This window comes from Trachurus trachurus (assembly GCF_905171665.1).
Source record: "Trachurus trachurus genome assembly, chromosome: 7".
Lineage (NCBI taxonomy): Eukaryota > Metazoa > Chordata > Actinopteri > Carangiformes > Carangidae > Trachurus > Trachurus trachurus.
Genome location: NC_139901.1, coordinates 12,268,989 through 12,293,506, shown reverse-complemented (window position 1 = coordinate 12,293,506; position 24,518 = coordinate 12,268,989). Strand labels below are relative to the sequence as shown.

The window sequence follows — 24,518 nt, the reverse complement described above, 5'->3', positions numbered from 1 at the left end:
TGGCCTGCTTTATCAATGTATTTTCGAGATGCAGATATTTTTCTAATGACCTCCAGTCCTGATTTCCTCACTGATATTTTCCTGCTGTATTAGAACACATCCTCTCACTCAGGGCGCATCTTTACTGTATTTATCCTTCAGCACAAGGAGTTACTATTCCAGAAACAACCTACTTTACATCTCCCATTATGCATTTTATCGAGGCTAAATGAATGCTGCTGGTCACAGCGCTAGCACCTAATGAAAGTGATTTTACCATCAAAGACCACCTTTATCTAAAGATGGCGTCCCACTGAGAATACAAATCTGTTAGCACGAGGTTGAGATGGCAGCTCTGTGGCAAATACAAGAAAACTAAATGCAACAATTTGCATATCCTAAAAAAAAAAAACTACACTCAAGTCATAACGAGAAGTGCAAAGTCACAAAGGTGCTAATGCAATTGCAAATTGGACTCAAGCACTGAAGGCCATCTAGAAAAACATATTTAACTCGAGTGCGATGAGCTGTTTAGATAAAGATTTGAAAGAAAAACCATAATGGAAAATGTGCCTATAAAAATGAGATCACATTCACAGATAAGAGATGTGCCCCTCCTCCCTCTAATCACCTGCCTGTTTTGTCTTTTGCAAACATTTTCTGCAGGATTATGCTTATTCATTAGCACGGAGCCAGCAGTGCTCACAGGTTGTTTTTCTAACAGTGCAGTTGTAACACAACACACACAGAGGCTTCACTACATGCACTCTAACATACAAACATTTTTTTTTCTTCCTGCAGACAAAACAGCTTTTAAGATAATAAATCAGAAGGGCGAAGGCAACTCTGTTTTTCTGCCTGGTTCTAATCTGGTTGTGTTGCATCAGCAGCAAGAAGGCAATAATATGAGAGCTGCGTGGGTGTCAGCATCTGCATCTCTTAGTAGAGCGTGTAGTCCTAGTGCAGGCAACTCCACTCAACTTCACCAGAGGATCAACTGGGTAATAATAATACTAATGACAATAATAAGATGTTTTAAAGCAGCCCAAACCTGAATGATGGTGATCATTTGTTGTATTCTATTTCACACAGTCTCTCAATCAATCAATAATAAAAATTTGGAGTTGGGTAATATTATGATATGGCATGGAATCATGGGAGTTGTTGTCTTTATCACTGCTTTTTCTTGTTTGGAGTCAGTTGTTCAGGTGGTTTTTACAGGAAGCCAAATTATCTGCAGAGGTAAAGTTGGACCATTACCATCAGTAAAATCACTAATTTCTGTAGGTTTGAGAATGGATGGAGACTTTTGAGATGATGTAAGAACACAACTCACAAATATAAGTTTGGTTTGGTCATTTTTAGACACTTCAATGGCGAAATGTTACAGTTTATAAGTTTAAATGGTTATTTTGTTTGACAAAACATCCCAGGGAAAGACCTAAACCATCAACGTATTGGTCTGTCTCTCAGTACTACGTACAATAGGTTCCTATTGGAGATGTAAAATGTTGTGCAGCTGACAAGTATCTAATTTTATTTGATCAATCAGTAATTTCCTATACCGAACACAGCTGGGAATTGTAGCTTAGAACAGGAGAAAACTGTGCTGTGGATATTTTTCAATGGTTAAAATTTGGTGATTTGACTATTTACAGCAGCAGGACAGTGCATGGACTAAACTACACTGAACTACTGTGTATGTGTGTGTATGTGCGTGCGGCCGTGTATGCGTGTGTGTGCATTTGTGATAATGAAGTAACATGTCACCTACTCTGACAGTGCGGCTCACTGATGTGTTTTTAAATAGTTTGTGGATGACAGTGGAGAGGAATGAGACGTATCAGATCACGACTTCACAGGCTCAACTCATTAGCAGGATTAATTCATTGTTGTTTGTCTCCCCGTGAAGAAAGATATTCCGTATACGATTAAGATTTCACCATTAGAGCTGAGATCATTTCACCTGCAACTCTCTTGTATAAAAGAAATTAAACCAATTGTAGAAAATGGGGTAATTAAGCTGAACTGCAGTCGCTGAAGAAGTGAAATGATGTCACCACAATATTAGTTTCTCCTGCTGAGTTGAAAAGCAAGGCTGCATTTGAAACAGACGACGCGTGAGGACGTTTTTGGCAGCTCAGCGAGACTCAATTTTTAAACCTTATTGCTTTGTGTTGATTCCGATTTGAGCACTACATCCCTTTCCTTCCCTTTACACTAATGATACAGAGCCAAGCGAAGACCTGTCAGTGCCACCTCCACTCTCCTGCCTCACCCACTAATCAACTTTTCATTTCAAGGAGCCCAAGACAAACAGTGGTGTCGCCGACAGGGCCCGGGAGTGCAGCGCCTTCGCCTTTCGAGAAGGAACCTCATTAGAAGTCTGTCTCAGGGTCAGATGGGTTGCCAGCTCGGCAGTGACCATGGCGACACATGACTTGGCAGCCTCGCTGTTTGTCGTAGACATTGAAGCCTTTATAAGCCGAGGTGCTGGTGTTACATAACCACACTGTGGAACTGCATCAACTGTCCGTGACATTTTCCCACCTCTTTCATATGAGGTGAGAATTTCATAACTCCTCCATCACTGGACGGGGCATTAGTATTCATACAGCTCCATCAGCACAACCCAGTTTTTCTTTTTCTTTTCCATCTCTGCATCATACAGTATGTGCAACAGTGCTGATTCAAATACCTGTTCTCATTTTCTTTGTTTCTCAACCAGCTGAAACCTCTTCCTTCTTTTTTTCCCCGCCTCCTGCACAAATCTAGATTTTGGTGTCACATGGCGTCCATTCAAAAAGCTGGCAATGATGTCTTAATGTTTACAGCAGCACTGGCAGGACTACACACACTCCACTAGTTCTTCGCCTTGGCTGAGACTGGAACAAAAAGCACATAGCTGGAGGAAGGCCGCCAGAGCAGAAAAAAGAGAAAATGCTAAAAAACATGATGCAATCCTCTCTGACCTCCTGGGTCGTTCTCTCTGTGTGTGTGTGTCTGTATATGCTGTTTGGCAAAAAAAAAAGCCCAACTGCAACTGACATGTTTCTCTCCAGGCCACACACACACACTAGCTGAGCAGTGGCATTTGTTGTGTGTAGGAAGATTTTTTTATTTATTTTTTTGTACTGTCTGAGGGACATGAAACTACAGTCGGAACAGGATCCAATCAGGGTTTTCAAACACTGTACTGTTCCCTTTGGCCTGTTAAGCTCAGGACATAATATTTGGGGAAACAGTCAGATCCTGCACTGACAAAGCTTTTAAAAGGTTGAATTTGACGTGATCAGCAGAAGCTGATAAGAGACCTCAGCAGGGCGCTCAGCAAGCACTGTGATGCAATCTCACAGCTCTCTTGCTCACCTGAAAGGTGAGAAATCATTTCACTGTCCTGAATTCTGTCCGTCTGGACAATTTTCCTCCATGTCCAACCTCCACCAGCGCAGCACACGTCCATGCTCTTGTGAAACCAGCAATTCCCCTCCACACCCTCCCTGTCAAGTGTACGAAACCAATCTCATAACACCTCCGCCCTCCCCACCCCACCCCTCCTGAAATGCACTTTCCACCATGGAGAATATCATGTATGGATCTTTCAGCGGCTCGCTAGTGAAGACAAATTGCCGGCTTGTTTGGGTGTGTGTGTGTGTGTGTGTGGTGGGGAGAGGTGGTGGTGGTGGAGGGAGGGAGCGGCCTCCAGAGAGTGATTCATATTAATGGCTAGCTGGCAGTGGGGAGCGGGCTGCATATGCAAACTCCATTAGCAGGTTAGGCTGGAGAGTGTGACCTGGCAGTGCCACCGCGAGCTGCACACACTGGAGTGGGGAGGGGGGGAGGGGGGGGGGGGGGGGGGGGGGTGTAAAGACCTTTAGTAAAGACACACAGGTGCAAGAAAGTGGTTAAAGTGGGTGTGTGTGTCTGATGCAGGTAAACTAGGGTATCACTTTATTACTTTACTTTACTAAGTTGATAGAGTATTTTATTTAGACATGTATTAGTGTGTTCAGCAGCTTTATCAATATTTAGAATTGTTAGAGGGTTATTTAATGCATTACAAGACACCGCAATAATAAAATAATGGAATTTTTTTCATAATGAGAATCTTGAATATTATATTTATAGTGATTTATCATGTCTGTGGTGGGGAGAGACCATTTCTGCAGGTTTCAGGTTAAATACTGGATTATTGTTATGTTTCAATCATCAATTGTCAACGTTACCACCTGAGAGATAATAAATGTGTTTTTTTATTATTTAAAATTTCTTGTCTATATTTTTGATAGATACAGTAGTGAATACTGGAGACTGGAGGCAAGGGAGTCAACAAAAAAACAGGAACCAGAAGCATTGGTGTCAAATTAAAAGACATACATTTCATAAAATAAATGGCCCATGTTTCAAAGTGTCAGAGAGTTTGTTATCACTGTGGGGAGATAACTGGGTCAGTCAATCACACAAGCAGCCATCCATAAGAGTCTTAACCAAACTCTGGACAGAAGTGATGAGCAAACAGATGAACAGTGACATTTCCTGAGCTCCACCCACGGTCCACTCTGCATACACTGGGTGAGCCAGTCCAACCTGGCAGCCAGGACGGGTGCTCACCCAAAAACATGAACAAACCAAATGCTGCATCTGAAAAACAACAGATGACATAAAAATATGTTTTTTTCCCTACATAACTACCCTCAGCTGCGGCACTCAACACTGTTGCTGTTCCCTCCTCCTCCTCCTCCTCCTCCTCCTCCTCCTCCTGTCTTAAACAACCACTTGTATGTAAATATTTAATAATTGCTTTTTCGCAGCAAAGTAAAAAGTGAAATCTAATCAACATTTCATATCTTCTGCTGCTCATTTCATTTTCAGGACGTGGCTACATGTTGTGAACAGTAATTAGTCTGCCACTCAAAAATAAAGTGTTTCTGCCTCCTTAGCCAACAAAGTATAGATTGATCAAATCAGACCGAACCTTGAAGCCATTTTTAACTTTACTTAACTCACTGAGACTGAACTTTGATTTGATTAAGGTGCACAAAACTAATTGGATTCATTAAGCAATTTGACACTGGATTTAGATCTGTTAAAATGCCACTGAACCCAATCCCATGTATAATTGATAATAACAGGGTAATATATGATTTATTAGATGCACAATTTTCTGCATGATCTGCCACCATCAGGTACATTCGTCACTTCAAACTCCACCTACGTTGAACCAGTGCTCTACAGCGTGAATAATGACTGCGGCCAATATCAGCTTTCAAAACACACATGGTAACACTGGTGAACACAGGTGTGTATGTACAATGTGATTATGTGCTCGTGAAGACTCATTGTTTCACAATTAACAACACCCCCCCACCCTCTTTCACACATATTTGCTCACAGATGTGGGAAGAGAGTTTGGCCAGTGGCCGAGCGACAGCCTGGTCCTCTGCCCCCCCTACCCTCTCTCTCTATCCTTGTCTTCACGCTTCAGCCTGATCAATCCTGTTTATAGATTACCTATTTTCATGTATCTTCCAGAATGTGCTTTCATCTCATTTCAGGTCTTACAACAAATACCTCTCGATATCCCCTCGCCAAAGCCATAACCATCACTGCCCCCCTCAAAAAACACACACCCACACCCACACACACACACCGGCAGCTAATTGAGGATATTCAATATTCAGTGGAACACGTCATCTGTATTTTTTTTGGTAAATATATGTACAAAAAAGTGAAACACTAACCTAAGTGTGCTGTCAGGGTAGATTACAGGACGGTGAGAATGCGTGCGTGAAATCTGCAGCAGCTGCCCAGGGCTGCTGGACGGAGGAGGCAGAGGAGCAAGAGAGATACACATACAGAGCGAGAGGGAGAGAAGAGAGAGAGAGAGGGTAAAAAATCAACAGAGCCAGTCACAGGTTGACCTTTGGCCCTGTGTACCTGATGACGAGGACAGCAGTCTCCCCTGCCCTGTCCATCTTGTCATCTCTTGCTGACATCAAAATGCTGTATTGTGCTGGTTCACTCACTCTGTCTCTTTAAGTTAAGTCCCTCTGCGTCTCCCCTTAGTCTCTCTGTCTCTATATGTTTTGACATCTTCATACCTGAGGCAGATATCTGTGTCTGCTTCTCTTTCAGCAGATTTATTCCCTTTGCAATGGTGGGAATTACAAATGAAGTCTAGTCGAGCAGAATCTATAAAAAAAAAAAAAGACAGGCAGATTTATTGGCCAATGATTATAGATTATTATTAATAATAATATTGTATTAATATGTAGGGCTGTTGAGTAACATGAAACTGGAGAACAGAAAAAAGCCAAAGACGGGTGTGAGGTAGCAAAGAAAGTTTTTCCATTACAATAGACAATTTGTCTACAAGAGGGCACTTAGCCTGATAAAATGCTACACTCACTGCGTGTATTGGTGATAATTTTAAGGAAGCCTTATTAAAAATGCAAATGCAATGAAGCTAGCCTTTTTCAATTTTGGCCGAGCAGCAGGAGTGACTTGGAAACACAAAGTGAAGTGAAAAAACAGCAGTGTAGAATAGTCACACAGTTCACCAACAGACACAGTAAAGTCAGTTATACCAAACTCTAAAGTCAGCTTTTTATTAGCCGCTATGAGCTAGTGGTCATACGAGACCGGTGAGGCAGCACCTGCAGAGGTGGTGTATTGAAATGAACAAGGCTGAAAAACATTTATGAGTGACTTCGTCCTTAAAAAATAACTCTTATGTCTCACTTTAATTTGATCTATATTGATAAAAGTTTGGAGGCCAAATGTCCGGCATTTGTGAGGGCTCAATGCACTGCAACTGAAGAAAATACAACCAAACAGACAAAACACAAAGACTGTCAGAAAACATCTTCATCATTGTGATCACGAATGAGCTGCAAATACTCACAACAGAACAGAAGTATTACCAGGGGACTCTACAAAGTGATGGACCTGCTGGGATGCACTTGTTATTCAATGGCTTTTGAAGTTAAAACCATTGCAGAGTAAATATGCATGAATGTATTATAATACCCCCATGCAGTTGCAGGTTAATTACTGTGTTTTTAAAATTATTACCTAATTTCAAGAGTGAAAGTAAGAGAAAAAGCGGATCAAATGTAAGAGGACTCAAACTCGATTTTTTATTTTCAAAACGATGAAAATGAGTTTCATGTTTTCTTGAGTTGCTGTGAGTTGAGCTCTCAGGGCCACCATATAAATGAACCTTGAGGAAAGATATCATTGTTACTTGAAAGAGGATCTTTTTATGACAATGAAAAACTGAAAAAAATTAAGCAGCAAATCATGCCACACAGGGAGAGGAGGAGGCTTCCTTCATACGTCACTGTGCTGCTGGACTTGTGTCAGGAAACTAAACAAAACCAAGAAGAAGCAGTAACACCCTCCCTGTCTCGCTCAGTCACCAGCCTGTTGAACAATCACTGATCAGACTAGAAAAGCCAACCAATGATTGTTCTTCATCAGGAAGCAGAGGAGCTTTGAAGTGACACATAGGAGCCTGGTTGAAAGCATCTAACAGCTCGCAGCAGCAGAGTGAGCGTATAGAGCAAAAAACAAAGTTGCTCTGCAGAAAATGTTAACATTGAAGGAAAGGTGATTGGTAAGTCACAAAATATGTATGTTGCACATGTGTGTTTTTAACGGTGTGGGGATTGTGTGCATTTTAACTGTACTTTCTTTGGGAGAGACATATTGAGACAGAGGTGGACAATAAAGTCAATCAATCAATCAAGTCCCTCACAGTAATACCCAGGGCCCAGTTGTTCAAAACTAACCTGATCGGATTTTGGTTAATGGATAGGATACAATCTTGAAAATGGAATGTTCAAAACTAAAAACGGATTCTGAAATCGGATTTGCACCTGATTTTTAAACCATTTCAGTGATTAAGTAAATAAAGTTAACATATGATCACTCTACAAATGATCTCTCTGAATGTTTTTCCCAAACTACTGGACATGCAAATGAAATTAAGGTCTGGCTTGACATTGAATAAATGAAAAACAGCATGTTTTTTACATACCTAGGCTAGCAGCCTTTAGTGTCCCATTTAGCATTCGTTATCCGGATTTGGTAATCTTGAAAAGTTTGTACTGTATCTGGATCAGACTGATCCAATCCAATTTTGCTTTGAACAAGTGGGTTAAAAGTAAGATGGAAAACGTGATCCTGGATGGCAAAAGAAGGGATTTCAAAATCTGGTTCATTTTTATCCATCTTTTGAACACCTGGGCCCAGAATATCAGTGGACAAACTATGGACCAAATATGGACAACATTTGGATCCAGTGGAGCAAAGAATTTAGTTTTATTCCCCAGCACTGCTTAATGAGGCGGGTTGAAAGCAAACAGAAGTTCAGATCAGGTCCTTCAGATTTTAGCATCTGCACGGCTATTGCCTGAGGTGATGTGATGTAATGTGGCTTCAGATGGCAACACAGTCTCCAGTTCCTGAGTGTTTTCTCACATCAAGCAACCAGTGGCTGCAACAAGGAAACACATAAAAGAGAGGAAAATTCAAGGCAAAAAACAACTTATGAGGTGGCAGCTTTTCAACAACAAACATGGTGGAGCTGCAGAGAGAGGGTAATTGTGTTTCTTGGATGTGTCAAACATAGATTAGCACCACATCACTAAGGATAAGTGGTGAAAGATGGTCACCTGGTGGAAAACAACAGTGACCTCTGTTTGCACCGAGCATTAGGTTGCATAAGTGTGAAATTGCCAAGTTGGTAAGGTGTGAACCACATGGTAACAGAGAGATCTGTATCCATGGTGACTCAGTCTGACTGACTATAGGCAAACAGCAGTGTAGCACCTGGGGAGCGGCAATTATTGGCCAGGCTGTAGTTTTTTTTTCTCCCCCCATTCAAACACATTTATAATGATGCTTCCTTTATAATTACAATAATTAGTGATTTGCACTGATATAACAAAGTTGTGCTTCCTGTGTTTTGTTTGAGTGCTGAATCACGTTGCACAGCCTTCGTCAGGGCTGCAGTGTTGGCAGCTCTGAGGCATTGGAAGCTGCGAGAGGAGCCTACAGAGGGACAGATGACACCATATTGAAGCTTTTAAAAATTCACCATGTTTTGTATTCATTTACATGTCTCACTGAGTCAGGGGGAGGTCACACACTGTTGTCAGCCATTCCTACACTGATATGTGAAATGTCTGCTATTGTGTTGGGTAAATGATCTAATCAGCTGCTTGCATTAATATTTGAATTCACATATTGTCACTTGCAGCAGTCGTAAGTGTTACTGCACAGACACAAGGAAAAGCCTCTGATGACTTAAACTTGTAAACTAAATGTGTTCTTCTGACCTCTTACTTTCTGACTAAAAAGACAGAGCACATAACCTCTGTTTTAGCTTCATTCACTGTCTCTGTGTTAGTTTTAGAATTGATTTTAGGATTTTAACAATAACGTTTAAGGCAGTTTCTGGACATGCACTCAAGGATATTACTGATCTCCTTTCACCACATGAGCCCAGTCTTCAGCCAAGGGTCTAGTAACCATTCCCCGGTCCAGGATAAAGACTGACTGTTTTAATTGCTGTACTTTTGTATTATGTTTGTGTGCTGAAAAGCACTTTGTAACTCTGCTTTGAGAAGCGCTATACATAGTAAGTTTATTACTATTTTGATTAAATATGTTGTCTCATCATTAGTCACCTTCATTTACTCACTTATTGTAATTTTGTTGCAAATTGTATTCTATTCTGTTCTTCTGTTCTTTTATTACTATTGACAACAGACATACAAAAGTTTGCCTATGTTATTATAGCTTTATTACCTGGTGATCAGCTCATCAGTCGTCTGTGAAGCACTTTGAGCTGCCCTAACCTGTATGAAAAGTGCTGTACAAATAGTTTGACCTAAGTTTGACTGATTGATCTGCATTTCCTGACCCACTCTGGGTTCTGTGGTGCCGGCTAACATACTCCACCACCTGAACTTTGACCCCCCTCTGATTGGACAACAACTGTTGTCATGAACAAAGTAGGCAATTGTTTACTTACATTTCATAATCAAAATGCTACATTTTACCGATGTAGGTATGTAGATATTTTGAGCATAAGAAGAGGGAAAAATATAAAAGATTATGATGTCAGATCAGGCCTAGTGCTGGCGCTAACTTGTCAGAATAAATTAATAATGTTTGCTCTGTTCTCTTTGCCCATAATTGCAGCAAAGAACCATGAAGCACCTTTTTTTCATATAAGATAAATATTAAACTTGACTTGAGCTACTGTCTTCTTTTCCTACATCTCAACTCAGAGCGAGCTGCCTGGCTTAGTCCACACTCCTTTACTCATCTGAATTTTAAAAGTACAACACTTTTGGACCTCAGTTACAATTTTGCCCTGGCTACGACCCAGTGTATTTCACTTAAAATTTCAGGCCTTTTACATTAGCAGTATATTTGATATGAGCTGTGTGACTCGTGGCTCAAATCTGAGGAGATTGAGCTGTACAGAAGAGTTTGAAATGATAATGGGGGCTTCTTAGTATTCTCTGTACATGCTGCTTTTAGCTGAGTGGTGTGTTTAAGCTGACCAAAAGACCAAACAACAAAGCAATATCAAAGGTGGATTAGCTGATAACTGTGTAATTAATCCTCAGAACACTTTTTACTCATGCTTAGCTTACTTCTCTATCGGTCTTCTTTATAATCTTATCAGTGAGCTGAGATAATCCGATTCAAGTGATGCCCAGTAGTGTGTTCATTTGATTTTTCATTTTCCTCATGGATCATCTTGCAGTGAAAGGTTAAAGTGTGGATAAACCGTGAAGCATCAGCTGTAACACCACTGACCAGAGTGAAGCCACAAACACTCAAAGCAGTCCAGCATCAGTTCTCCTCTCTTTGTGATTCAGTATTGACGCAGCCTTTGAATCCTGGACTCTGGACACTGACCTTCTGCTGTGAATGACATGGGCTGCCTCCGTCTCTGTGCTGAGGCTTCATATGACACCATCAGCTCGCAGCAGTCGCTCATGCTGAAAATGGGGACGTGATGCTGTTAAGTGCATATGGCGTGTATTAATGTCATGTCTTGCAAATTACCGTGACGGTCTTGATGCGACCGCTGCCCCTGGTGCAGGTCCAGCCGGATCGGTTAAACAGGAGGCTGCAGACCTCGCCCTCCAGGCAGGGAACCATCTCGCACCACTGGCGGCTCCTCACGATTCGCGCTGGGAAGGCGGACAACAATAAAATTAGAAACACAGACTTGAAAATATTCTGGAACAAACAACAAAGCTGTTTTTTTTATGCTAGGCATAGAGGAAAATGTCCTCATGTGCTGGTGCGTTCACAAGCCTGTAGTATTTTAATGAGGTTCTTGTTGAACCACCATGTCTGAACTGCCTGTGGTATTAACCTTTACAGACCAACTGGTGCTCCATAAATTACTTTCCTGCGAAGGTTGTGTTTCCTGCAGCTGCACAGATGGTTTTCTCCCTTTTGACATTTTATTACAATTAATATTTCTCTTAAAATGTTTGTTTTTCAATGTAATTAAAGGTAAAATATTGCAGGTGAAAAGATATTTGTTATCATAATTTTATTGGAATGTTTAGTTTCTTCTCAAATTTGTACTAAATGGCCAATAAATTGAAGATCTTGGTTTTTCCTACACCACTGTCTTTCCACCATCAGGGCTACATACAACATGAGAACAGAGCTACATAATGTAGCATGAATAGCAAGAGTGCAGGTTCGTTGTTAATTTGTAACAAAGGCTAAAAAAGATGGATCACCTTAAAATTACACTGATTTGCAAATAGAGTGTACTATAACTGTTAATACATTGAAATATGTGTAGGTGCTCATGATCTTACATTTTTAAGTCTATATACAGTATTCTGCTACATAGGCTTCTTGTGTTTGTTGTGATGAACCAGCAGAAGAAACACTCAAATGTGACACTATGACACCTTCCGTGCATGTAGTCATTGCTATTTTCTGTGGCTTTTTAAATTAAACAGTGACAGTAGAAAGGTGACAGGAAACTCAGCAGGCGAGGGAGACATGAGGAAAGAAATGTAAGAAGGCCCTGGCTGTGTGTAAACCAGATGTACAGTACAGTGAACACAGCAGTAAAACAGCTCATCATCAGCACCCTGTCCTGCCTTCCACAGTGCTAATTTTTTACAAATATTAAGATGTGAGGTTCAGACATGAACCTGCACAGCACCCCGCAGAAGTCAAGGGGGAAAATAAAATAGTTTGTGTGTATAAATGAATAATTTATGTTTGTAAATTATTTATTTGTGTATAAGAAAGAAGAACTTTCATAATTGTTTTGCTGGGACAATACAACATATTTTTCATTTTCAGGTTTGTAGTCTTCAACCCAAACTAGAGTTCTTAATGGGCCTGAAAATTAAAGCAGAAGTAAGTGGAATATTTGTGTTAATATAAGTCTTAAATAGTTCTATCTTCCGACAGCAATCACTTATATAGAGTGTTTGGTCCGAAACACGGGTCTGTCAGTCACTCTGCTCTGCTGTAAGCCGAGGAGAAAACTTTCCTTGTATCCTACAACCTTTATCCAATGAGGAGAGAGAACGGCATAAAGGGGCGGTCCTCTCTGTGTGTGCAGCCAAGGGATGCGCGTGCATGTGGTGATGTAGGGACGAGGGCGGGGACTGCTAACTCCATCGGCTGACAGAAAGTTAGCCAAAATGACCGGATCGCTTACTTCTGCTTTAAAACTGACCTGGCCCGACGGACAACTGACCTGATGCATCATTATTGCGTTCTAATATGGCACACTCGATAATAATAGCGATGATGACGTTCTTCTGTTAGCAGATAATCGTCACCAAAATGAATAGTACAGATTCAGATGATTTCACAATAAACAACACACAGTACAACCAGTAAGAAGATGTTTTTTATATAAAAAACCCGACCAGAATCTTTTATTTTCGGGCCTGGCCTTAAGAACTCTAGCCCGAACCAATGCTGACTCGCTTTCTAAAAGCCCTAAACACACTGGAGTTAGCGCACTGTACAGGTTGTTTTTGTTGACTACTCTGGTCATTTAAGGAGAAAAACAGCTAGCATCAGGCTAGCATCTGTGCTTGATATTAATCCCAGATAGCAAAATAAATCATTTGCCTGTCTTTTGCTGTGGCTCATATTGTTTCATGGTTGTAAGATGTAATGTCCACGTTTGGACCAATTCTGGCACATCGGATAAGAGCCAGACTCTGGACAGATGTGGAAGTACATGGGCCAGAATTGGGGCAAGGTCTAGAAGTATGTTTGGCTAAAACTTTCATGTTGGGATGTGTCTGAAAATACTGAATGTTGCTTGAATATTAGATTTAAAAAAAAAAATTGATACAGTTGTGTACAGTTTTGATATAGGGATATATCTAAATATTTGACACATAACAGCTTCATCCAAATAATGTTGACGAAGCTCTGATGTTATGATCTGTTATCAGTATTGACACATTATTAATTAGTAAGCATGGCTGTATTATTTCTAACCACACAGTGCTCTGTAAACCTGAGACACCTTCTCAGAAGTGTTTCACCACAAGGATTCAGTGGATCACAGAAGAGAATCGGCAATAAAAGGCTGAAAAACTTCAGTCTCCTCAAACGTATTGGTCTGCCGCAGACATCGGCTGTCAGTGTGAACAGTGGCGTTGCTCTTCTTCCTCCTCTGCAGTCTGTCTGCATGACATTAAATTAGCATTCGCCTGTAGTCGACGGCGATAAGCACTGATTGTTCTTTACACAGTGTGCTAAAGCAACACGGAAAGGTTATCAGCTCTCTGCGGACCTGGCCGGGGCCACTGCTCTTGCCTACCCACGATCCCTCAGGGCAGCACATTGTGGAACGAGGTAACATGGTCGCGAAATTGAAAGAGAGGAACTACAATTCGTTGAATGTCCATGGGAGAGCTGAGGGCGGAACGGAGAGGGGGCGGGAGAGAGAGAGCGAGAGTAAAGAGGTGTGGAGAGGGAGGCCCTGTGACATTTTGCTGTGAGGTATTCCTGCTCTAGGCTTGTTAACAGTCTGAAATTGGTCTTTGGAGTGTCAGACCCCGACTGCTGCTCTGCAATAAAGATCTGTCATCTTGTGGTATTTATCAAGCCGGCTGAACAGCACCTTCATATATGTAACTACACACACTCTCACACACACACACACACACACACACACACACACACACACACACACACACACACACACACACACAATTGCTGCTCTGTGGATATAAAGCGATTGTCCCTCAGCAAATAACAGATATTACTGACACATGAGAAGGCAGTGTTTTTTTTTAAGCGTGGCCTCCCCGTGTGTAGAGACACAGCAGTGGAACAAAACAATCCAGGAACATCTCATCTCATTGAATCACACAAGCTAAAGAAAATATTAAAGCCTCGCAACTAGATTCTGAGACAAAGCGGTCATTACGGCCTCAGCCCCAGCCCACACTCCTCGGTGAACGGAGGGAAATCTAAAGTGACCTTCCTCCTGACACAGCAACATGCCGGGGTGAATTTTCATTTTCACAGCCATCCGTCAGGCGCAACAAAGCGTAGATTTATCAGTCAGTTGCAGATGTAGTTTTGAGTATATTACAGGGCCAGCAAAACTCAATTTCCAGGGCACGGAATAAAAGCTGAGCTGGCAAAGCGGCGGGAGTGCTGACTAACCGTGGAGTGCATCAGCCCGGCCAGCCCACAGCCGCCGAGGTTGGCTGAAATAAATGCATTTTTCAGCTCCTGCCACAGTATCAGGCCACTCCATACTTTGCCCTTGTTAGTTTTTCAATGCCATGGCGGACAGTGTGACTTGATCTGTGATGACTTGATGACTTTCCCGATGCCACGAGCAGCGGAGCTCACTAGGGCCACGCTCGCTCGTCGCTGTGATAACTTCATCGACGACAACATCATGAATAACACAAGCAGAGACAAAATGGCATCAGCTGCAGTTTGGCCTCAGCCTGTCTCCATCCATCAAACCTATCTGTCCAACATGCTGGCACGCGCAACTGTAGGCACATTAAAATGCTTGTATGGTACAAAAACCTACACACGTCACCAGTGCAGACCTAAAGCTGCTGAGCTCAATCTGTCTGCTGCTGCTGCTGCATTTCATCCTACTGTATCTTTTACATGCTGCTGTTGTAATAAACTTGGCTTGTTCGCTCAGCTGGAGCAAATGGCTGAGAATTATTGTGGCCATGTTGGCACCGTTGTCGAGTATGTGCTTGGTGCTGTCTTTGAACATGATTCCAGGCGTGTTTGTTATGGTGGCAACGTGCATCAGCAGCAGAGGTGAAACATCTGGCTGCGAGAAAGAGAGAGAGAGAGAGCGTCTCTGTGTCTGGCTGACACCTGGGTGGCCCATCCTGTTGCCGTCACTGTCTGAGACCCACCCAGGGAAAGCGGACGTCGGGCCAGGCTTGTCAGCTGCCAGGGTCCCTGCTGGGGTTCTGCTCTGGACCTCCAACTAGATCACACGTAAGACCATCTGTCCCCCCCCCATGCACGGTGCCAAGCCCTGCCCTGCCCTGCTCAACGCAGCACTGCCAGACGGGGCTCAAAACGGGGCAGAAGGCACAACAGTGGCTCTTAAACCATACACACTGATAGTCTGATGAAACTCTGCCTCTGTACAAGTAGAAAATAACATCAAATTTTCACCAAAGCCACAGGCAGCTCATTTAAAATGTATTTAGATGAGGTACAACAAACAAAAAGAGACGGCTTTAGAGGCAGTTTCTGAAAGACTGAAGGGGAAAGAAGACACCAAGAGAAGGCTCACTACACCGAAAATACAGCACAACAATTAATTGTGCTTCTCTTCTAGTGATATAAGACTGGAACTGATAGTGATGCATCTTTTGCAAAGCATCCAACAAGATTAGCAAACTAGCTTAGCTGGGCACCAGAAATGCAGTAACAGGTTTTTAAAGGGTTTGTGGTTGGTGTTAATTAAGCTTCAATCACGGATCAATTTGTAGCGGCCAGATTTTCAGCCCTCTGTCCTCCAGCCTGCTTCCAGAGGCCTGATGGTCTTTCCGTTGTAATTACAACGGCAGCAAAATCCAACATAAACGCACTTTAAACAAAGACAGCAGCCAAGCTACAAATGTCTCAGTACGTCATCGTAAACTGTGATTCTGTTGAGCAAGCTGTTGCCGGGGCGGGAATTACTGAGACTTTCTTGTATATCTGGCTGCTTGTATTTCAGTCAGGACGTTAGATCAAAAAATGAGTTTGTAGAGAAATTGTCTGTATATTTCTGTATATTTGGCAACAGTGTGGTAACAACTGTGAATCTAATCTTCAGGTAATTTTCCCACTCATTTACAAAAGTTGCTTTGACGAAAACACAAAACAAAGATTTTTATGATATATCAAATTAATTTTTGTTCAACATTTGTGGCAAAACACCTTTTTTCAGAGATATATAATCCTTCAGGTTTGCTGGTGATAACACAAATGGAAAATTTAAGATCCACTGATTAGATATCGAGACACCTTCTTGTATTTTTGGGGCTTGGGGTCCATTTGATACCATAAAGTCTCAATTAAAAGTCAGTATTCACATAATGGCTGAGGTAATTATATCCACTGGCTTTTTACGTCTTTATTTAATAACTGTTGAGCCATTGTAAACAAAACTTGACTCTTTGCTTTTTCAAAATCCTGTGAGGATCTTTTATTGTGAAACATCCAAGCAGGAAGTGTTGAGATGCAGTGACATTGTTTGTGGTGGTGGTTGTGGTGGTGGTGGTGGTGGTGGTGGTGGTGGGGGGGGGGGGGGGGGGGGTAAACTATTGGAGGCTTTGTGAATGAAAACAATGTTTCTGTTGGTGACTGGATGACCCAGTTGCACAGATGGAACATGTGCATTATTCTGAATCTATCAGGACAACAGGTAAACACAGAGGAAATGATGAGTCTGCATGAACAACAAACAGCATCAACAGCAAAACAGGAGCAGATCAGAAAAAGGGAGGCGTCTTACAGCTTGTCTCCAACATAAGCCTGTTTTAAATATAGGCCTCTCTCTCAGCAGTTGAAATAAACAGAATACAACAAATCTTCTCAATTGTGCGTCTGCAATATAAATCTGACAAAAACCTTCCCTTTTTATTTGAGCTCGTTATTTTTGCTCATTTAGTGTCAATAATCATTTGGATGGGTGTTAAAGCAGAAGCTTGCAGCGAGCAAATAAACAGTGTCCCTGCAGCCTGCAGACCCTTATCATGGTGGCCATCAAGCCTCATACGATTACAGTGTGATGTGGTGGCATGGCAACAATGGGCCAAGCTGAGGGAAGGGAAAGGGAGGGAGCCGGGGAGCAGATTACAGTGAGAGCAGGGAGACAAGCAAGGGAAAGCACATAATCCTCCTGTGTACAGTGTGCAGACTAAACCCTCACAACAGTGACACACAGCAGCACCAAAAAAGAGGGCAGGAAGCTTGAAATATGTCCTGAAGAAGACAAACAAAAGAAGTCAGTCGGTGGAAAGAAGAAAACCACACTGCATTTGTCGCATGCTGAGAAATTGTTCAGTGAGTTATAACAAATAGGGAAAGCACGGAGGATGCAGTAGCTGCCATCGAGGCCAATCAGACCATAAACATTTTTAGGTAACTCAGATATAACAAACTATGCACTGGGGGCTTAGGTAAGCTTGTTGGCGTGTCATTATGGAAGTGTGAATACTGGCAGACTGGCAAGGGAGATGAAAATATTTGTCCAATTGTCTCCTTTAAGCCACTAGTTGCAGACAGCTGTGAAATTTGAAAATGTCCCAGAGGCTACATCAGAGGTAAGGCTGGGATTTTAGTTTTTGTTCAATATAGGAAACAGCAGAGAGGCTGGAATCGATGAGCTTGTGATGGTGATTAAAAATCACACAGGTGAGTTTCTTCACTGTTTAAGACACCTTCTGATAAAAACCAAGTGTTTAAATTCAACGTCAATTATGATGGGTTTTTTTTACATGACACAAAGAAGTAAAAGAGTAAAAAAACACAAATATTCTCACTGTGACCCAACAACAGTGTCATACACTGGATTTTTCACAAATCTATCAGTCCTCAACTTGTTGGGACAGGGGGTGGGGCTAATAAATCTGAAACCTTATGAGTAATGACAGAAAGAGGTAACATTTGAACACATACAGACACTGCCAGTTATAAGCTTACAAACATGAACAAATTAAGAAGTTTTGAAGGGGAAAAAAAAGCTAACTTCACTAACTGCTCTGAAACGTTGCTAACTGTGCCAACTCTTCTGAGAGATGCTAACTGTGCTACCTGCTCTGACCTGTTTACTAGTTCTGGTCTTACAACAGGCTCCTCATCTGAGTCTGGGTCAGTGTTGATGCTCTGCTCTTTCACCTGCAGCACCTGGTGCCAGGTGAAAGGCAGTGGGTGGGGCTCCAGGCCTGACTCAGGTTTCACAACCAGGAGGTAAGAGGAGATGTTCTTACAGCCCAGCTCCATCCTCTATTTTAAAATATTGATCATAGCAGAACACGTCTGAACATGAACTTTAACACACTGTATGGTGCGTGGCCACACTCTGAAAGGTCAACTGCAAACATGGTCAAACATCAAACAGAGTAGCTATCGTACTTGATCAAGGCACTGTGTGAGAAGTGGCCACAGCTCACCTAAGTTCACAGAGAACAAAGCTAATGATGTACATTCCCCTCTATTTCATGCTCCTAGGACAGACTCAAAATGGTGGAAAATGTAATATCAAATAAACCAATGGTCCATAAAGTATGTTTTTTTAAGTCACCGTACGTGTGTGTGTGTGTGTGTGTGTGTGTGTGTGTGTGTGTGTGTGTGTGTGTGTGTGTGTGTGTGTGTGTGTGTGTGTGTGTGTGTGTGTGTGTGTGTGTGTGTGTGTGTGTGTGTGTGAACCAACTTCCACATCAGTCAAACCTGCAGGGTAGGAGAGGATGTTTATTAAACTTTCAGTTCTGATTTGTAAGCCCGCCACCACCAACAACATGTCAATCATTTTAACTGGCAGTGGAAAAGCTTGAGCACTGTGTTCGTGGTGTGTCATTTCTCTGGGTTTCATTAAAATCCAGTCAGTTGCACCTAAAATGTTGCATGAGACAGATGGACAAGCAAACATATGAGGAGGCAGATCTATTACTGCCCACTCAGTTCGCTTGGAATTCAGGTCAAACAGTTGTGGCAGCTGGGATTAAAATAAATGCTAATTATCAATACTATCAAATACACACTACATATTAATATGTATAGCAAAGTGTTTTTCAGTTATTAAATAATCATGAATTAATCATTGAGAGGTGGCCATTATTCAAAATGATGTCAAGTAGCAGATAACAACAAAATCTAAATAATGTACTGTATAAGAAAGCAATACATTTAAACAATTATATATAACTATAGAGATGGAAATGACAAATTGATGAAAAACAGGTACAAACAAGAGAGGAATGGTTGTGATCATAGATCTAAACTGATCATGGAGGTCATGATTAGGCTACTTTGAGAGTTTCCCGTGGTCAGAGCATATAAATTAGTACGCACACGAGGACCTAGTCATTAGAGCATGTTTGACATGGTCCAGAGCACCAATCCAGCATAGAAGTGATATAAGACGACAACTCTAAACAGAAACATATGCTTATCATGTCCATCAGGCGGACAAGGTCACCCAACCTTTTCATACAGGATGCAATGATGAGCACTATAAAAATCACCAGTAATAAACCTAAGGGCAGAATTATAAACAGAATCCAAGGGTGTAAGAGTGTAAGCAGAGGCCTGCCTATAAATCACATCAGCAGAATTTATACCAGAGAGAAAAACTGCTTGATTCATTCTTTTCCTATGGAGCCGAGGAAAATAAAGTTAGTTTTATTTCTGTACAAAAAATGGTCTTGATATAATATCTTTACAAGTTTGTCTGTTTGATATCAGACTCAGTGACACAAAAAATTACCATATCATCTGCATACAATTGTAAACGGCAGGTAAACCGTAAAAGGAAAGTGGGCCCAGAACTGAACCTTATGTCAAGAATTTGCAAGTGACACTACAACTTAATCTTAACAGGATAATTTAAATATTTGTCTACAGTATTTGACCCGCTCTTTTCTCCCTCCTTATACAAGGAGACGACATGAGGAGTTTTCCAATAAACAGAAAGGTTAAAAAATTGTTATTTGCTTGGGGCAGTGGGACAAAGGAAATAATGATTCAAATGCTCCTCGCCAGGAGATGACTTGGGATGAATGGCCTGAGGAGCCTTGATAACTAGACTGAGAGATATGGGATCAAGAGTAAACTGAGAGGCAGATGTTTTAAAGCAACTACACAGTCATAATAGAAAGATTGTAAATGTTAGAAGCATGGGATGCACTATCCTCATCCTCAAAAATATGACCAGCCACTGTGAAGTGTTTATCAAAGGCAGAACAGATCTCACTATACGAACATGCACTATAAGCAATCATCAAGCTTGACATTAGTTAATGGGGTTCCAAGCAGAAATAATATGTACTTGTGAAATGTGGAAATGTTCCTTAAGCTGTTAAGAAATAAATCATCCACTATTTTATTGTGGTTTAATATTTGTACTTTCATTGTGGGACAAAGGTCCATTCTACCCTAAAGAATCCAGTGATTTACTCTGAGTAGAGGCATTTTGGGGAATATTTAACTGTGTCACTTCTCTTAAGTGAACAGTCCATGCTTAAATCCAGTTGAAATTATGTGGGAGTTTAGAGTATGAAACTGGGGCACATCTGAAGTTGTTCCAAGAAAATGAATTCACTCAGTAAATCAGTCTCGACCGCTGTCCATGGTGCTGGCTCTGGAGCTGGTGGACTGGGTTCCCGCTGAGTAGGACTGAGGGCAAACAGGTTATGTCACTCTCATCAATTACACCTCTTAAGGTAACGTTGTTCCAGATTCTGGCTACAACTCATCAGATGGACTTTAGACTTTAGATGCCTAATCTTCTCTGCACTAGTCGTCTCCACCCACGCTGGAAATAGGCTTTTGTTTATTTGATTCTGCAAAACTTTTATTATGTTTTGTAGTCGTGCGTGGTTGTAGTGTCTCTGTAGCTGGGTCCTATTTAGCATTTGCTCCACTGCAAAGAAAGACAGACTGTGGAGACTTTGAAGATATTGTGTCTGCCATTATTTCAGCTGTGATTCACAACTTAAATAAAATATATATTACATTGATTAAATTACCAGAAATGTAATAAGTGTTCGTCTAACAGCATTACTGTTCAAGATGAGTTTTACTTTCTCTGGGCAACTCCCGCCTTCTTCACAGCTCTGACACATACTGTAGTTGCCCCACTGAGTCTCTCTCGTCATATTTTCTTTCATTTCATTTTATTAGAGAGTGACAATACAGGAGGAGCCAGAAAACACAGTGAGAGGGAGTGAAAGTGGCCCTCGACATGCAAATAAGACGTTCTGCTGGAAGTGAACCAGGGATACTGTCATTATATATGGTTTTAAAAAAGTCTCTTGGCAAATATATGCAAACAAAATGTATATTTAACTTAGAATTCTGAATTCTGTACAACAAGAATGATACGTAGTATTTGTAATATCTAGATGTCAACTGTCTCTGGCTGTCAGGCACCACAGAGAGTTGATTCATGCTTTTATGCATCCTAAGAGGGGGGCATTTCTCACATCTGAGTGGATGAACATTGCTTTGTACTTTGTACTTGTACTAGGAGTTTGGTGTACAACATCAACACCAGAGGAGACAGAAATCCTGCATTTTTGCCCTGGCAGATAATATTGCATGACATGCTTTTGATTGATGAACACAAAAAAAGAAGAATTATTATCAAGTTAGAATTAAGACGAAAAGGGGTGCCAGGTTTTGTGTCTACACGTACTGTATGTTTCTAAAGTGAGGATTAATCAGATTACAGCTCTAAATGCACAATACCAGGACAAAGCTCTTGGCCTCTGCTTACTCACTCAGAGATGGCTCCACTTTCATTAAAGGTCACTATTTTATCACCACACATCTGAAAAAGGCAGCGATCCTCTGCTGCTGCTGCTGTGAAAGAGTTATATTAAATTGACCCAGAGGACAGTGAGCCCTTGCTGCATTAATAACAGGCCACTGAAAAATAAAACCAGACTATTGCAAAGCCTCAGTGATGGATACAAATGGATAAACATGTTTATAAGTCAGTAAATTGGTTTACGTTTTCAGAAGGACACGGGGGCATTTATGGGATTTCACATCAAGGCAAACATAACTGAACATATTCTGAAGTAAAGGTCAGGGAGGATATCTGAACAGTGCCAGCGTTGGACCCGACGCATTCTCATGCAATATGCAGAAATTCCACTTTAAAGCCATGTGATGATGGATGCATTCTCAGCTGTCGGCAGAAAGCCTTTAAACGAGCCCGCAAGCAACAGGTTCCATCTTTAATGCACTGGGTATTAATGGAGTGTAGGGTGTGGTGCGGCGGGGAGCCAGTAATAATCAATTTCCTGCTGCTGTAATCATAGTTCTCTGTAAGTTAATTAGCATCTGCTGAGTGTCTCAGAGAGGCGTCCACAGAGAAGGAGAGGTGGTTGAAAGTGTGTGTGGGAAGCGTGACACTGTGGGCTGTGGGACTGTGGTCGTATGTCAGGGCTATTAGATTAAGACCAACATGAGTCATTGCGTGATGGAACTAATGGTGCATCTGATGCATGTGATTGTGATATTGTGAGATCCAATCAGCATCACAGATTGAGTGTGACCACCTTCCCATTCCTCTCATCTGTCTTATCACCCTCCCTTCTCCAGATTCTGCCCAATAACACAGGAAGAGAGAGAGAGAGAGAGAGAGAGAGAGAGAGAGAGAGAGAGAGAGAGAGAGAGAGAGAGAGAGAGCTCTAAAGTATAAAATCTTATCTGCAAAGTGGATGAACGCTGTACATTCTCCATTACAAGTGATTTTGACTCAGCTGGAGTGTATTCAGGAACACTGGACCGAGGGAAAATTCAACACAATGTGAACTACAAGAGGCACCGAGTGATATGATGATGTCACAGCAGCTGCCCAGAGGAGCCTACATGCCATGACAGAGTATCAGGACCACACTGAGGGGAAATTAAATCTAAAAAAAATGAGAATAATGCCATAATATAGTGAGAATATATTTTGTACTTTTGGATTTGGTATTGTTTTGAAGGGGGAAATATCAGAAGTGAGGAATGTAGAGCTTCTTGTGCAGCTCTACTTTATCATCTTCATCTTTTGACTAATCAGCAGCAGCAGCAGAATTATGATATTAAGGAAATTATATGGAAAAGATTGTGCCACAAACAGTTTTTCTCATGAAACATTTGATTATTGTAATATTACAAAATTTTTCCAGAAATATTCTTACTTTATTTTGTAAGATTACAATTAAATCTTTAAATACTGTGACTTTTTTCTTAAAATATTAGGATTTTATCCTCAAAATTACGACTTTACACTCAAAATTTCATTTGTTTTCCTAAATGTGGCCCTAATACTGAGTCAAGTCAAGTCACATAGTTAGTTAGGACATAAACAACCTGAAAGGAATGAAAAAGGTCGATCACAACAGCAGTCGCTTTTAATGGAGAAATGAGGAAACCGATTCAGGACTGTTGTTGTTGAGAATAGCAGATTTTCATTCATTTCAATTCTTTCTGAGACTGTTTTCTGATCACTTTATGATGTTGCTGGTTTCTTGTAGATCTGCTTGTTGTTGTAGATCTACTCTTTTATAGTCAAACAACCTCTGCAATGCCGATGTTGCTCTCGTCTGTGACTAATTCCTCCACTGTGCATGCAGCAGTAAATCCACTCTCTGTTGTTTTTTGGTTCCTGAATCTTATCATGATGTCAATTGTGTCAGTCTGTCACAACATCATCAATGACCATGAACCACTACAGTAACTAGCTACAGTCCCACACCCCCACTACAGTACCAGCTGTGGGGTCCTGAGCTCACTGGAATGGGACATGGAACAGAGACATTGTTAATGTTAATAGTTACACCTATGCTTTCCTGTAATGATTTTTCATGATGCTCCTGTTATGTCGAAACATCAGGCAGAAAAAAGGTGAGCGTGCTCTGTAGAAGCTTCACATTATTATCACTGTTCAGCGCATGTATTTTTAGCCACTGCTGGTTTCTATTGTTTTGTATCAGATATTATTAGGCCTCTTCTGTGTAGCATGAGTGGGAACTTATATTCAATGCTTCAATATTTTTATTTAGGTTTTTGAACATTTAGATGAGCATTTGCTCTGTGTGCAGCCATGAGGGGTTTGTCCAAAATCCATATGCAGCATCCTGCCGTCCCTGTGGTAGGTTGAGGTCTATTTGTATAGAAAGGAGCTTTTAATTACCCCTGCTAAAGTTTTATGTGATAATGTTGGTCATGAGTGATTTGTTACGCACGCCACATTAGTGACTCTGCTAGCTTGATTGTTTTCATGTAGCTTTATAAGAAAT

General features: G+C 41.3%; 1 protein-coding gene across 1 annotated transcript in view; it reads right to left on the bottom strand.

The window, feature by feature from the left end:
- tafa5l (TAFA chemokine like family member 5, like) overlaps positions 1 to 24,518 on the bottom strand; it is a gene marked incomplete at both ends in the record, with an annotated part of 45,253 nt that overhangs the window by 5,189 nt on the left and 15,546 nt on the right. The window contains one exon of the mRNA XM_083974594.1: positions 11,071 to 11,198. Coding sequence (XP_083830720.1) covers positions 11,071 to 11,198 — 128 coding nt within the window. The remainder of the gene's footprint in view (positions 1 to 11,070; positions 11,199 to 24,518) is intronic.